The sequence below is a fragment of the Doryrhamphus excisus genome, chromosome 3 (assembly GCF_030265055.1).
Source record: "Doryrhamphus excisus isolate RoL2022-K1 chromosome 3, RoL_Dexc_1.0, whole genome shotgun sequence".
NCBI lineage: Eukaryota > Metazoa > Chordata > Actinopteri > Syngnathiformes > Syngnathidae > Doryrhamphus > Doryrhamphus excisus.
The window spans coordinates 11,906,527-11,923,504 of record NC_080468.1 but is presented as its reverse complement, the minus strand read 5'-3'; the positions used below and the strand labels follow the sequence as shown (position 1 = coordinate 11,923,504).

Below are 16,978 nucleotides of genomic sequence, written 5' to 3'. Positions count from 1 at the left end.
CACGGAGACATGAAATAACAACCCTATAGTCACTTTTACACTCCTATTATTCTTTGTTTACACCACATTTTTGCAAATATATGGCAAAAAGCCACCGCTGCATAGCATGCAAGCGAGCTAACAATTTATTTCTTCTAAACTTTTGCCGTTTCTACAATAAGGGCCACAATGGAAAAAAACCCCTGAGATTTCAAGAATAAAGTTGTAAATTTAAGACAAAAAAACTTTTAACTTCACTAGAATAATGTCATAAATTTATGAGAATGAAGTCATAAATCTGTGAGAATAAAGTCGTAATGCCAGTTTTGACGAAGTATTGAAATCATTTGAAATTTCGAGAATAAAATGTACAAGAAAAAATCTTAAATTTATGTTACAGGCATTGTCTGAGACAGCTATGAAAAGGGAAACTTTGGCACTGGACCAAAGGGCCCATAAATTTACGACTTTTTTCTGGTAAATTTAGAACTTTATTCTTGTAAGTTTGTGACATTTTTTGGTAATAATTTGATTTTTTTTGTCGGAATTGTGGGAAATTTATGACTTTATTCTTGAAATATTATGATGTTTTTTTGATTTGTTCTAAAACTTCTAAAACGATGACAATTTCTTTATTCATATGTAAAAACGTTTGTCATAATTGTCGTACAGTTACAACTTTACTCTTGTGTTATTACGACATTTTTTCCTGTAAAATTAGAACTTCCAACATTTTTGTTGCAATATTCAGATTTCTTTTCAGAATTCTGGGAAATTTACAAGTTGCAATATTACGGTGGTTTTTGGATTTTTTTGTAATAAATGTACATCTTTTTTTTAAAACATAAATTTACATATTGATTCTTGTAAGATTACGACTTTTTTTCTTGTAAATTTCAAACTTTATTCTTGCAAATGTACAAGATTTTCTTGCAAATTTATGACTTAATTATTGTAATATTATGACTTTTTTTTTCTAAGCTTGGAAGTTCTTAATTTAGGGGAAAAACACATACAAAACAAATAATATGAAAAAAGTATTTAATATATGAAATGTGATGGTGTTAACTGAAGAGTATGGTCTGATACAAGGCGTTTGCAAGCTAGCGATTTAACAACTTAAAAAAAAAACTTTAGTCACGTGAGACCCCTTGTGGCCAAACTGATTAATTACCGCGCACAAGGCGATAAGTCTCAGGTATATGTGCCATGACTGGATGACGTCATAGTTGCTGACCAATAGGAAGCGCCCGGCTCGTGACGGCTAACATTTGACGATCAACCGCGTCGCTGCCATTTCAGTTGACATTTTCCAACTTAAATCTCATTATAATCATCATAATACGTGCTTCGTGGGATCAAAAATGGCGTCTTTGTGCCAACAAAGGCTAAATCTTTGATTTAGAATCTCTGGGGGAGTGTTGTGTTGACAGCATGGTGAGTATTGTGTTGCTCTTTATGTCAGTGACTCCTACTCATGTATACAACATATGTTTTGTCCGCTTGGCCTTGTGGAGATCTGCTGGATTATGTGATTTAACGGAGCTTGAATCCTGCACTGGGGTTCTTGTGTTGAGGATAAAATTAGCTCAACTTATGTCACCGTGAATGTGTTTAGTCATGAGGAAGGACTGAGAGTCACATATAGTAAACAAACAGTATTAAAACACTTAAGATATCAATCATTACAGCTCTTTTAGGTGTTATTATCCAGTGCATATGTATCTTGTTGTGACCAGTATAACCACCTGGTACTGTGCTTCAGGACTGGGAGGCCCCCCACACCCTGTGTGACCTGTGCTTGGCTCAGGTGTGCTGCAGCCTGGATGTCCTGTGCAGCAAGCGAGCAGATGGCTCCTTGCTCCTCGGGTCGGCACCGCTCTTCCCCCAGGAGATGGCTGATCAGCTACTGCAGGAGATGGCATCAAAAGGTGGGCATGGGAATTCATATGGGAATTACTCTATTGATTGAAAAATATGTGTTGTCTTATATTTATACTAGTCAAAGCTTTCTTCCTGTCACTCACACATACCTGAACTGGAGAAACGCCAAAAACGGGTCTCAAAAAAGAGGGGGGTGTCTTATATTTGGGTGTTAGCTGACTCTATAGCAGGGGTCGGGAACCTTTTTGGCTAAGAGAGCCATGAAGGCCAGATATTTTAAAATGTGTATCTGTGAGAGCCATATACATTTTGAATGCAATAAAATGTGTGCATTTTTATGTAAGACCAACAGTTTTAGATATAATGGGCTCTAATTATGTAGACCAGGCACACTACCCCACGCCAATGGGGTGTGGCCAGCATACTTTCGTGAGCAGCGCAGTGTCTAATAATACTGTAAATCAAATACTTGCTGCCATTAATGCAACTTCTGCTGCTGCATAGTTTTGAACCGTATTCAGTACACACAGTACACATTCTTTTGGCCATCTTCACCAGAAGGCTTGGTTCTGCAGCTTTAGCTATTTGACTAAGGAGGAAAGTTTACATTTACATGTTTTTTTGACATCTCAATGACCGAGGTAGACTACAGCATTACCCAGTAATAATCGAGTTTTGGTGTTTGACCTGGAAAATATCATCAGGAAAGATAGATATGGTTGGCCGTATTGCAGCAGAATATAGATGGACGAATTAAAATGCATAAGAAAGTTGTTGATTTTGAATATTATTTTTAACAGTCATTTCTGTGATGTTTACTTTAAAATGTTAGCAAAAATGCATTTTTATTGTGGTAAGAAATGCTTGAGAGCCAGATACAGTCATCAAAAGAGCCCTACCTGGCTCCCGAGCCATAGGTTTCCTACCTCTGCTCTATAGGCTTCACATATATGAAGGGTGTCGTCAGTGGGAGCCATTTGTTGAATAAAGTCAAAATATTAAGAGAAAAAAGTCATAATTCTATGAAAATAATCTCCAAATATCGTAAGGGAAACAATTTAATTTTAGTAGTAGAAATAATAAAGATTTTAAAGGCATAAAGAGTTTAAAGTTGTAATATTATGGAAAATAATTAGGTTGAGGAAAAGTTAAAATTAAGTTTTTCCCTTATGATATTACGAGATATTACGAGATTATTTTCTCTTAATATTTTGACTTTATTCCACAAATGGCAAGTAAACAAGTAATTATCCGATCCAATTAATCAACTATTTTTGTAATCAATTAATCATTTCATTTAAAAATGTACTATAATAATATGATTTCAGCATCTAAAATTGAACTTCCCCCCCTACATGAATTCTTTAAGGGATTGCTGCTAAGAGGGGGAAATAAAAATTCCGAAAAATCAGATTAACCGAAAAAAATAATCAACCAATTAATCGGTTATTAATATAATCGATATTTGAAGCCCTAAATAGTACAGTAATAGTTTCTACCTTGACTTTACATTTTCTATGCCGCTTATCCTCACTATAGTTGAGAGGCGGGGTACACCCTGGACTGGTCCCCAGCCTCATTCAAATTTATTTATGCTAATTTTCTTTTCCTATCAAGGCATACTGAACGACTCTACCATTGGGATTTTTCGGAACCACAAAGAGCTACGTTTGCGTCGAGTTTCCATCCGCTCTTGTCCGGTGTCTGCAGAAGCATTTCGACTAGCAATCAGCCCTCATCGTCTCCAGGAAGTGGATGCATCCTGGGTTTCTGGCGACATCACCGGGGCTAAAATCATCTCGAGCCTGGCATCCAACTTGCAGTGCAGATCCAGGTTGCAGACGTTGTCCCTGAACGGATTACGTCTGGACTGGGCCTCTCTAGAAGATGATGGTGTTGGTTTCAACTCCCTGAAGGGCCTGCGGACGCTCAACCTCTCCAGCACTGACTTGACGGACGCTGCTTTGGAAGATGTTTGCACTCTCCCTCAGCTGGAGAGCCTAGACATCTCCTGCAGTGTCGTCTCAAATCTGACAGGACTCCTTCGGTGCAGGAACACTTTGAGATCTTTAATCGCCCATCGGCTTCGCCAGTTGGATATGTCGCCTACAAGTTTGCTGTCGGTCCTCAGCCAACTTCAGGCTGTCAAGCATTTGGACTTTTCAGATGATCACTTAACGGCGGAGGACGGCGCCTCAGATAACGGAGATGTGGGAGTTCTGCATCTTCTGCGAGCTGGCCCCCAGGTTCTTCCCTTCTTAGTTTCTTTAGACGTCTCAGGCCGGAGAAGAATCACCGAGACAGATGTTGCTGCGTTCGTGGAGGCCAGGAAGGAGCTGGTTTTCTTAGGCCTGCTCGCAACTGGAATTAGCTCCTGTGGTGCGCTGTCATCACAGAAAAACCTAAAAGTAAGGATTTGTTACAGTAGAACCCTTGGCCTACTGTTCTATTGTACTACTAAGATACATGATCTTCCCTGTGATGAAGCTCTATTGTATACATTTACTGAATACGCTGACTGCATTTCCTGTTTGACTGACAATGCTGCTGTGCTGCACGTGTTTAGGTAACTGGGGAAGCTAATGAGAACCAGTTGTGTGAGGCCCTGAGAAGGTACAGAGACAGAGAGTGTTTCACTCGAGAGGCCCTCTTCCATCTCCACAATTTTACCACCGACTCTCACAAACCGCAACCAGAAATGCTGGAGGTGATGCAGTCCCGTTTTTGTTCCCCCTTTTCCTGTTTGGACCACGATGAGTGAACATACTTCATGTATGAGTCACGTTTGTGACGGGAAACAGCATAAATGTCATCCTAATTACTAGCAGGGATAACCAGTCATATTAGATACACCTGAACAATCCATATTTTTTTAGTTTTCCTTTGACATTATATAATAATTTAATAATATTTATAAATATGTGATAATACAGATAAAATTTACAGCATACATACATGCACTGATTTTTTTACATGTTCGTCTCTTTGCTTCACTGATAACGTTGAAATTTCGCACTTTGTTCAGTGGTCCTTCAACACACCATGAAACTATAACTTCATCCATCATCTTATATTATCATTTAGCATGTGAGGCATATTTATGGTTTTAAGAGAGAAGGGGAGGGTTAATAATTACAATAGTCGCTTTTTATTGCAAATGTTTTAAAAATATATATATGTATATAAATATTTTTAATATTAAAGTAATCCCTTGTTTATAAGTGGTAATTTTCATGATAAATGCAATATTTTTGTTGTTAGATCAAAGACAACCATCTAAATAGGGGTTTTAACATTATTTGAGCCCTTCAGACATGAAATAACACCCCTATAGTCACCATCACACTCTTATTTCCTAAATAGATGGAATAAGACAAAATAAGACATATAAGACATAAAGTTATTAATATAGACTCGTGCATGTTAGCATTTGTTGTTGTTCCTTCCTGTTCTTAACATTACTTCCTCTTCAATGTAACGTTACTGACACCTAGTGACCGGTGTAGAGTACTACATATCATCACAATGTCTTTTGCATGCCTTATATGTGTAGTTTATTTATTTTTTATGCTTGAAACTGTGTAATTTAGTGAAAGGAATACACAAAGTGTGCTTAAATATGCATATTTTTGACTAATAATAGGCTGATTTATTAATACATGGATATAACTAGAGTGGCGAGGGATTACTCTAATTAGCATGTCACTCTGACATCATCAATCAAAACTGTAACATCATGACAGAAAGTAAACAAGAACATCCGCAGAGATAATTGTGGGAGGGATATGTGTTTCATCTTCATCACTTTGATTCATAACTGTGAGAACACATTATTAATGAATAGACTCATTTGGCTTTTGTGTGTATCTTCTAGCTGGTCCTGAGCTCCATGCAGAGTCATCCTGCAAGTCTCCACGTCCACCTGGTGGCCACAGCGTGTGTGTTCAATCTCACCACTCAGGACCAGGCTGAGGCCATGTCTGTAGGCCTGCTCCGCTCCATCATCACCCAGCTGCTGCACAGCATGAAGACCTTCCCTGACCATACACAGGTCTCCATCTGTTATATATTTATATATATATTTTCAATGGACAAGGAGTGGTTAGCGCACAGGCCTCACAGCTAGAAGACCCGAGTTCAATTCCACCCTCGGCCATCTCTGTGTGGAGTTTGCATGTTCTCCCCGGTTTCCTCCCACATTCCAAAAACATGCTAGGTTAATTGGCGACTCCAAATTGTCCACAGGTATGAATGTGAGTGTGAATGGTTGTTTGTCTGTATGTGCCCTGTGATTGGCTGGCGACCAGTCCAGGGTGTACAGCGCCTCTCGCCCAAAGACAGCTGGGATAGGCTCCAGCCCCCCCCCTGCGGCCCTCGTGAGGATAATTGCTTTTTTATTTGAAGCTCAGCTGCACGGTGATTGAGTGGTTAGCACGCAGACCTCACAGCTAGGAGACCAGGGTTCAATTCCACCCTCGGCCATCTCTTTGTGGAGTTTGTATGTTCTCCCCGTGCATGCGTGTGTTTTCTTTGAGTACTCCGGTTTCCTCCCACATTCCAAAAACATGCTAGCTTAATTAGCGACTCCAAATTATCCATAGGTATGAATGTGAGTGTGAATGGTTTTTTGTCAATATGTGCCCTGTGATTGGCTGGCGACCAGTCCAGGGTGTACCCCGCCTCTCGCCCGAAGACAGCTGGGATAGGCTCCAGCACCCCCGCGACCCTAGTGAGGAAAAGCGGCAGAAAATGAATCAATGAATGTTTTGTACTTTGCTGAAAATCACTTATCACTGTCTGGTCCAAAACAATAAAGGAGAAATTACTGTAATGACATTTTGCCTTATAAAACCGAGATGCTTTACATGAGTAGACTGATTGTACAGTAATTGTGGTCATCTATCATTATCCAAATAAGTTAGCATTGAACTGGATATTGAACATGTGACAGCCATATTGTTGTGTTTCTATCTCCCTAGATCCAAAAGAACTGTCTGCTGGCACTCTGCAGCGACTATATCCTTCAGGATGTCCCCTTTGACACGTCAGTTTACTTTGATTCTATTATAGTAAGACATTTGAGCTCATGGATACACAGTAGCCCAGATAATCAGTGCGGTCTTTGGCTAAGGGGAAACTGTTTTTCCAGATGTAAGACTGCAGGAAATGTCTCCGGCAGATTGTGTGCACATTTTTCGTGGTTTATTTGTTTCTCCTCATGCGTGCTGTGATCACGGTTGCAGGTATTTAGCGGCCACGCTGGTGATCAACTGGCTGAGCAGCCATGAGGATCCTACACTTCAGAGGATGGCTGTCGCCGTCATCTCCATTCTGGTGCCCAAGGTCAAGACACTGCTTGTGTATGGTGCATTAGAGTGCAGTAGGAGCACCTGCCTGTTATGTGACCACCTTCAGGCTTTAACCCTCCTCTTGTGTTAGTGTCGTCATTGACCTGTTTTACATTTTAATGCATAAAAAGAATCACATAACATTTGTTTATTGCATCAAGGCTTTTTGAATTTGTCAGGAAACTCTATTTCAAAAAAATAAAACCAAAAAAATTTTTTTACTACATTTTAAAATGGTCTGGTTGAAATTATGACCACTGTATTGTTAGGGTCGGTTTCGACCCGGTTATAATAAGACTATAAAACAATATTTGGAGCTACAAGTGTACAATTAGCCGACACAATGACAACCAGCTCCTCTTCTCATCATGTATGCTTCAGGTGATTCTCATTTTAACCGTTTTTCCAGTATACCAGCAGAAAAACAAGGTCCAGACATGTGAGGTGAATTCATTCATTTGATTTGCTGATTTCAAATTTACAATTTGAATCATGGAAAGACTGGAAATAAGTACAGTGAACCAAGATCTGGACCTGTTCTGCTTTTTGATTTCATTCATTCATTCATTTTCTACCGCTTTTCCTCATGAGGGTCGCGGGGGGATGCTGGAGCCTATCCCAGCTGTCTTCGGGCGAGAGGCGGGGTACACCCTGGACTGGTCGCCAGCCAATCACAGGGCACATATAGACAAACAACCATTCACACTCACATTCATACCGATGGACAATTTGGAATCGCCAATTAACCTAGCATGTTTTTGGAATGTGGGAGGAAACCGGAGTACCCGGAGAAAACCCACGCATGCACGGGGAGAACATGCAAACTCCACACAGAGTTGGCCGAGGGTGGAATTGAACCCTGGTCTTCTAGCTGTGAGGTCTGCGCGCTAACCACTTGACCGCCGTGCCGCCCCTTTTTGATTTCAGTTTATACTAAAGTTCTTTTGCAGAAAACCACATTTCTACCTTTTCTTGACATTAATATATATGGGTCCAAATTGACCCAAACACCATAGATGTTTCTTTAGTGATTAATACTAAAATGCGAAAATAAATCATACTAATTGATTTAAGAGATATGTTCTATAGCCCTCAGTAATAGCCAGGTAACAAAAGAACCTTCAATTTATTAATATGATTCTTTTGAGGTTCATTTTACCATTTTTGGAAATTGAAATCGAGTGGGTGACTCCAAATTGTCCACAGGTATGAATGTGAGTGTGAATGGTTGTTTGCCTATATGTGCCCTGTGATTGGGTGGCGACCAGTCCAGGGTGTACCCCGCCTCTCGCCCAAAGACAGCTGGGATAGGCTCCAGCACCCCCGCGACCCTCGTGAGGAAAATGCGGTAGAAAATGAATGAATGAAATCGAGTGGTATAGTGACAAAAAAAAGGCCTACATGCCCACACCAAAAGTATTAAAACCAACATTTTAAAGGATGAGGAAGCCTAAGAAGGTAACCAAGACATGAGAAGCAAATTTGATGGTAAATTATTGTTTTTAGTTTATTTTATAGCTGATTTAATACATGGGTCAAAACTGACCCGTTAACCTAAGAGAAGATATCAGAAAGCTAACACAAGAGGAAGGTTAACTGTGCAATTTCACTGTAGGATTTATAGGTTATAGGTCTTCGGTCTCAGGCTGATACTGACACTTGGGGGCATGATACCTGGCCTGATACCAGACAAACCATGTGATGATCTTTCATTCATTCATTTTCTACCGCTTTTCCTCACGAGAGTCGCGGGGGGTGCTGCAGCCTATCCCAGCTGTCTTCGGGCGTAAGGCGGGGTACACCCTAGACTGGTCGCCAGCCATTCACAGGGCACATATAGACAAACAACCATTCACACTCACATTCATACCTAAGGACAATTTGGAGTCACCAATTAACCTAGCATGTTTTTGGAATGTGGGAGGAAACCGGAGTACCCGGCGAAAACCCACGCATGCACGGGGAGAACATGCAAACTCCACACAGAGATGCCGGAGGGTGGGATTGAACCCTGGTCTAAACAGTGTAAACACAATAATTGCAAAAATACTTGAACAATAATATTTTATCAACAGTCTTATCAATGTCTGACAATTAAAGTTCCATTAATCAAGTTTGGGCAGCAAAACAAACGCTGTGTGTTCACGCTTGTGCGCTGTTCCCTGATTATTTCACGGGCACGATACCAGAGCAGCACGCTCTGAGTGGACAGCTACGGGGGCTGATACTGGACATGGTTAAACTCTATATTTTATCAGTATCACTGCCCTGGGCTTTGACACAGTATCATTTCAGCCTTTTCCCGTATCATTCATGGGCGGTTTCTAGGGTACAGGGTCAATTAATACTGTAGTATGTGATAAGAAAGAACATTATGGCAAAAAATTGGATGTCATAAAATCATATTTGATCTGTTTTGTTTTCACTTGCAGTTGTCCACAGCAGAAATTGCAAAGCTTGGTGAAGATGTCTCTATCATGAAGGTACTTTTGTGTTGGCAGTGTTCCTGTCTTCACCGCACTAATGCATGGGTGTACTTCTATTTCACACACACACACACCCCATCTGTCTATTTCTCTCACCTGCTCTATTTTCCATCACCGCATTTACTCACTGTCACGCCGTCGTCACATGTGCTCGTCCTTCTCAGCTTACTGTTATTCAATCTCTATTTTGGTCAATGTGGATGCAGTCAAGCTTCACTCTCTGTTATTATATTCATGTGTAATTCTCATGTCACCCGGTAAAAACACAACTTAAGCTCGTGTGGTGTTTTTCTCCCAACAGCAGCTGTTGGCCATTGTGCAGCAGAGGGCCATGGTCGGAGTGATGGACTCCACTCTCAAGTTTGCCTTGAGAGCTTTGTGGAACTTAACAGACGAGATGCCCGCAGCGGCGCGTAACTTCATCGAGTGTCACGGTTTGGAGCTGTACGAGGAGGTTTTAGAGGTAGAGACCCGCAACAAGCGGTTCATGTTCCTTCCTCAGATGTCCTCCAACATCTGTTTTATCCCTTTACCTCTACCTTACATTACATTTGACCTCCGCTCAGTATGATGCAGTGCAAAGTACAGTTTTTATGATATACAGTAATATCTTGTTTATCACGGTTAATTGGTTCCCAACACCAACTGTGATAAGTGAATTTCCAGTTTTCCATATGTGTTCCAGTGCGAGAGGACCTGAGCTAAGGATGGACAGGAAGTGGCATTGGGGATTCAAATGAGGGATTATAGTGTCTGTTGTGAGAGCGAACAAGTCTGGTGCTTGTGTGTCTCACCAAACATTACAGTAACATTACCGACACCTGGTGACCAGTGTAGCGTACTACATATTACGTCTTTGAATGCATCTTCTCAATGCCCCAATATATGTTGCTTAATTTAGACAAAATAGGTGACATTTGCGGCTGCACAGCGGACGAGTGGTTAGCACGCAGGCCTCACAGCTAGGAGACCTGAGTTCAAATCCACCCTCGGCCATTTCTGTGTGGAATTTGCATGTTTTTCCTGTGCATGCGTGGGTTTTCATTCCAAAAACATGCTAGGTTAATTGGCGACTCCAAATTGTCCATAGGTATGAATGTGAGTGTGAATGGTTGTTTGTCTGTATGTGCCCTGTGATTGTCTGGTGACCAGTCCAGGGTGTACCAGGTGACATTTGCTTCAATATGCAGATATTTTTCCACAATAATAGGGTGTAGTTTTTTTTTTTTTAAAAACATGATAGGGTGAACAATGATCCTGTACACTGTTTTTGCTTGTGACTTTCATGAGCTGAACTGAAAAGATGTCAAACTTTTTCTATGTACACAAAAGTCAATTTCTTGCTTACAATCTGTCTGAATCTATATTAGTGAGCAGAATCCATTCACCTGAAAAGTGGGGCTTGTCCTGGTGTTGATTATTGTGCAGCATGATTATGGTGCAGTAGGCTGGCCACAATAAAAGGCCACGCAAAATACGCAGTTTTAGCATCTGTGGCATGATACCACAGATGCTGTGTTGAGGGAGCATGCAATAGGCATGTTGTTTGCAGTTAGTGGCCTTTTATTGTAGCCAGTCTAAGGCACACCTGTGCTATAATCATACTGTGTTTCACCTTAATGAAAGATGGGAACATAAACAGAAGTGTCCTGTTTATATTTTTGTTGAGCGCATGTTTTAGCAACTACATTGTCACATAATGAAGAGTAGACCTTCACCAAGGCTGAATTGTTATAATAACAATATAACAATTGTTATTATAATATAATAACAATATAACACAATTGTTATTATAACATAATTGCATACTTGTATGGGTTTAATGGTGAATGTGTGGTGAATTGTTTATATGTACCATGTGATTGGCGACTAGTACAGGTTGTACACCATCTCTCTTATAAGGGAGGCAGGACTATAGGTTTTCAGAGTGTTCCTGTGTTGTTTATTTGCAGTCCTACCACAACGAGTCGTCTATACAACAGAAGGTTCTTGGCCTCCTGGTGGGTTCAATGTCTCGTAATGTCTACTTTAGTTGGCATATTTCTTATTTAAAGAAGCTAAACATTTCTCACTGTGATGCAGAACAACATAGCAGAGGTAGAGCAGTTGCAGTCAGAGCTAATGGAGGAGGACCTCTTGGAGCACATCCTCAGTCTGTTGAAGGATCCCCAGATAGAAATGGAGGTCCGGTACTTTGCTGGAGGGATTCTGGCTCATCTCACTTCCAGACATGAAGCTTGGATCCTGGATGAAGAGCTCCGCAGCACCATACTCAAGCAGCTGGTGTGTGAACACGTGTCAAAACTCTGTTTTTTTATCCAGCAGTTGAAGTAGCTTCTGGCTCTAATCAGTGTGTGTCTGTTTCTTAAAAGCATGCGTCTGTTGCAGCCTGGCCACATTTGGATAAAGAGATGGTATTTTACAGGTATTTTGTGCTTTTATTTTATCAACCATTTTGATATTTGCACTTAAGATTGCCCAATAGAATAATCAAATGGAAAAAATGTGTTGTTGCCTGTTCTAACTTATTTTGTGCTTTGCCTTATAAACTATTTTGGCAATATGGTAATGAAATTAAAATGCTAACAATGCTAACAGCTACAATGCTAGCAACCTGCGAGAATACAATGTGATAACTTTGGAACATGTTTTAGCTTCACTTTACATTTTCTAAAGTGGTAAATGCCAGTGTGATATCCGAAATACAAAAAGCCTAAGCTACCACCTAGCAACATGGCAATAAAACGGAATTGCTAGTAATGCTAACAGCTGCCATGCTAGAAACATGCAGCTGTAAAATATGACAATATTGGAACATTTTTTTACTTCAGTATACATTTGTTAAAGTGCAAACTGTTAATGTCATCCAAAATGATAAATGCTAAAGCTACCAACCTGTAAGATGCCGACAAAATGTAAATGCTAACATTGCAAACAATTACAATGCTAACAACCTCGGGACTGCAATGTGATAACACTGGAACATGTTTTCCTTCAGTATGCAGCTGCAAAAGTGCTACATGTCAGTGTGATGTCCAAAATGCTAACGCTACCACCCAGCAAGCTATCAATGAAACGGAAATGCTAACAGCTACGATGCGAGTAACCTGCAAGAATACAGTGTAATAACATTGGAACATATGTGGACTATATATGCTACAATTTATATTTGCTAAAGTGCTAGGTGTCAATGTGATATCCCGAATGCTAAAATGCTAAAGCTACCACCCAGCAAGATGTCAATGAAACGGAAATGCTAACAATGCTAACAGATAAGCTCCAAGCAACCTGTGACATTACAATATACATTGGCAGTATATAGACAAAGTGTAAATGCTAAGAGTGCTAACAGCACAGCAATGGGCAGAATACAATGTGATAACATTGGAATAGGTCTTGCTCAAATACATACAGTATTTGTGAAAGTGTTAAATGTCAAAGTGATATCTAAGATGTTAAAGCTATCATCTAGCAAGGTATAAGTTCTGAAATTGCAGTTCTGTTGTGGTTTACATTAAAAATGTAGGCAATTTAATATCATACATGCTAACAGTTAGCATGGCACTGATTGTTCAAAGCCATGTAAATATTTACATTTTTACACTGGTAAAATAACTAAACCTTTATCATTTAGCATGCTAGCACCAGAAATGATAGCGTTGATTATCAAAAGTTACAATGTCTTGTAAATATATAAATTTTTACATGAGTAAAATAAAATGCTAACAGTTAGATAGCGAAGAAAGTGCTAAGACAGTTCTGGAGAGATTTTAATTCTGATGGGTAAAGTGCTAACAATGCTAACACTTAGCATAATATATAGTATTTATATATTGCTCTGACATAATGCCATGTCAATTGATGCAATTTGTATAACTGTCAACATTTGCATTGGAAAATAAGGGAATTTTGAGGGGCCGTATGCAGGCCCATAATTAATTGTCCCTGACAATGTCAATGATGGGTCTCTGTTTTCTGTCTCTTTACTCTCTTTATTTAGGTCCTTTCGTCCATTTTGCTGCCTGCTTCAGACGTATCAACCCACGGGAGTGCAGCTGTGGGCCGTGTGGGCCATTCATTTTGTCTCCACTCTAAACAGTAGGTTTCCTCATCATCAATAAAACATAGTGCGTGTTTTCTCCTTACTGCACATGTGACTCAAGGCCATGCTGCGGATTCATGTGAGGAATATTTAAGAAGTTTCACTCCCTCGCCCCCACCCGCCCATAATTTTTGCTCTATCCCCCTCAGCTTCGCATTACAGCTGTATACTGGAGCGGGAAGGCGTGACTGAACTTCTGAAGGCTCTGGCGGCACATCCCAACACACACAGCATCATTAGGGGATTATCAGAGAGCATCTTGCATACGGTTGGGTGCCAACACTCGAGACTCTTGAACAAACAAGTAGAGGCTCACAGCTCTTAGAGGAATTCACTGTGACTGTATGTGTGTAAGATGGCAGAACATTGTTTAAGTCAACTCACATATAAATAAAATAATAAAATAATAAAATAATAAAATAATAAAATAATAAAATAATAAAATAATAAAATAATAAAATAATAAAATAATAAAATAATAAAATAATAAAATAATAAAATAATAAAATAATAAAATAATAAAATAATAAAATAATAAAATAATATTCTGGAAGGACACACGGTACAGAAAACGTATGGAAGGATGAATTTATAAAGTACTTTAGGCCAAATTGGATGCACAAACCTACCACTAGAGGGTGCTTCAGTACTTTAGCTTCAGGCCTACAATAGACATGCAGAATTGTGTCTATACAGTGCAATTGCATACATAACAGGGCTGCTGTGATGTCTTCCCGCCCTCATCATAGGTCAGAAATGCTTACAAAAAAGTTGACTCCTCCTGAGCCTCTCTCTGCATCTCCTGCCATCCTCCACAGCAAATTTTATGTAACACCGCAGGAAGCCAGAAGGGCTCCAGGGCATCTGAAGTTTGAGGTGGCTAATTAAAAATAACTTATGAATTGTATTAGCTCAGTGAGTATCACAAGGACTTCATCAAACTTTTTTTGCTAAAGTTTCTGGCGGGATTTAGTTGGATTCTCTTTCATTGGCACTATTGGAAAATTGGCACATTTTAACAATTTAACAAGCAGCAGCAAAAATTGAAAAATTAGCCGTAATTTTGCAGGAATAAAGTCAAAATATTAAGAGGAAAGAGTTCCAATCTAGCGACAAAAAGTGGTAATTTTTAACTTATTATATCAAAAAATAACATCATTTTAGTAGCATGAAGTTGACATTTTTAAAAGAACCCCAACAAACTTATTTTTGGAAAATTAGGTAGCGGAAAAAGTTGTAATGTTACAAGAATAAAACCAAAATATTATGGGAATAAAGTCATTATTAGAAGAAATTTGAAATAGTCGGGAAATTAAAAATGTTGATGATAAAAATGGGGAAAAAGGATGTAATTTTATGAGAATAAAGTGAAATTTCTTTGCAAAGTGAGAATGCAAAAAAGTCATTATTTTAACTTGAATTTGCTTGTAAATGTCTTACTTTAATGAAAATAAAGTCATAATATCATGAGAAAATTTTTTTGCCTAGCACTGAGCTGAAATATTGAAGAAAAAAAATGTAAATGTAATATTATGAAATGAAGATTTCTGAACTAATACTAATAATAAAAACCTCAATTATACACATTTTCACCTATATCACAAAGCTGAGATGCATTTTTTCCTTAGAATATGTTGCTTTGTGAAATAGGATTAGAAAAGTGCTTAGTCTGCATTTAACGAGAGTGGCAGACCGGTGAGGCGTGCCCCCCCTGCCCCCCGTTGTTCTTGTGACGTTCAAGTCATATGACGAGCATAAAAAAAGCTTTCCAGGAGTTCTTGGGCCACGTGTTGGTTGACTTCTGAGGAGGTGTCAGGTGTATTCTCACCTGGTTTTACGTTTCCACTCATGGCTCTTGAAGTGGCACTCGTGACAGTGGCAAGTTCAAGTTGTCACACGTTGACACACAAGAGGTAACAGGAGTCGCTGGATGTCGTCCAAAGAGCACATACTCATTTTGGTTTACCCCCTCCAAGCACCAAAGAATGTAGGTGAGATGTATCCATTTGGAATACACTTGGCAAGATGGTTTCCATTCTTTAGCATGTGTCAAATCCACAAATCAGCAGTTTTCATCTAGTTGTCTCTAAACTTGATGCGATGGTAGTATATAAGTATAATATATATAAGTGTATACCTTGTATTCAAATTTTTAAAAATGTCAATTTGAAACAATAAAATGTGAATATAAAAATATATATTTTTAATTCTAGTATTTTTGTATATATAAAACTCATATAATAATAATAATAATTAATTAATTAATTTAATTAATAACAAATATTTTTTAAATATATTATTAAATTAAATGTTAAATTAAACACATTTAATATATATATTTTTTAAATTATAAATAATAAACTATACACCAAACCCTTAAAACAGAACAAAAACATCTATATGTCCAGTGTCTCAAGGGCAGCGCCTGCAAAGCTTTCTCTGCTGGCCTAAAGATGCACTGACTTACATTTGCATACTAATGTTCGTATTTGTTGCATAAAATTATATTAATTTATTCCCAACATAATGTTGTAGCTTGTGGCTTAGCTGCACTGCTCTTTCCACTGTTAGCATTTCCGTTTTGTCTACATACTACAGGTTGATTGCATCTTATCTGTTAGCATTGTTAGCATTTATGTGTATTGGGCATCATGCTGGGTGGTAGTTTTAGCATTTTAGCATTCTGGATATCACATTGACATTTAGCACTTTAGCAAATTTATAATGTAGCATATATAGTCCACATTTTTTAAAAATCCAATCAGATTTCAGCTTCTATGTGTTCCATGTCACTGTAATCTGTAACTGGGTGAGTACTTCTGGGTTAAACTGTTGTGTTTTGATAACAATGCTAACTTTTGATAATTTATCAGCCTTTTCTCCTTTCTGTCTGCCCCCTCTTAAACTCTCTTTGCTTTCTCTTTCTCTTTTCTATCTGTTATCGTCTGTCATTTTTGAAGTTGTCCCCTCTTAAACCAAGCAAAATCAAGCAAAGCAAGCAGGCTTTGTTGTTGCCTTCTGATATTGCTTTTGGCTTTACTTTACTGCTGTCTTTTATTGTTTTTTTCCCTGTCTGTCCCCTCTTAAACCAAGCAAAATCAAATGCAAGCAGATGTTATTGCTGTTGCTGTCTTGTCATTGCTTTCTCTTCTCTTTGTGTTGTCTTCAGTCGTTTTTTT

At 38.9% G+C, this 16,978-nt stretch overlaps 1 protein-coding gene across 1 annotated transcript; it reads left to right on the top strand.

Moving 5' to 3' along the window:
- The first annotated feature begins 1,202 nt into the window (after positions 1-1,202).
- Positions 1,203-15,937, top strand: LOC131126380 (protein zyg-11 homolog). Its single transcript, XM_058068838.1, has 14 exons — positions 1,203-1,416; positions 1,745-1,910; positions 3,481-4,271; positions 4,430-4,570; positions 5,738-5,914; positions 6,843-6,907; positions 7,107-7,206; positions 9,644-9,694; positions 9,999-10,160; positions 11,650-11,697; positions 11,780-11,980; positions 12,070-12,122; positions 13,698-13,795; positions 13,949-15,937. The coding sequence occupies exons 1-14, from the start codon at positions 1,414-1,416 to the stop codon at positions 14,122-14,124; spliced, it is 2,232 nt and encodes a 743-aa protein (XP_057924821.1). The 5' UTR covers positions 1,203-1,413; the 3' UTR covers positions 14,125-15,937.
- The last annotated feature ends 1,041 nt before the right edge of the window (positions 15,938-16,978 follow it).

Bases quoted from the DNA above. Each gene is read 5' to 3' on its own strand.
- LOC131126380 (XM_058068838.1), top strand. The intron at 6,908-7,106 runs GTCAGTTTACTT...TCACGGTTGCAG, and splicing joins CAGGATGTCCCCTTTGACAC to GTATTTAGCGGCCACGCTGG. The intron at 11,981-12,069 runs GTGTGTGAACAC...GTTTCTTAAAAG, and splicing joins GCACCATACTCAAGCAGCTG to CATGCGTCTGTTGCAGCCTG.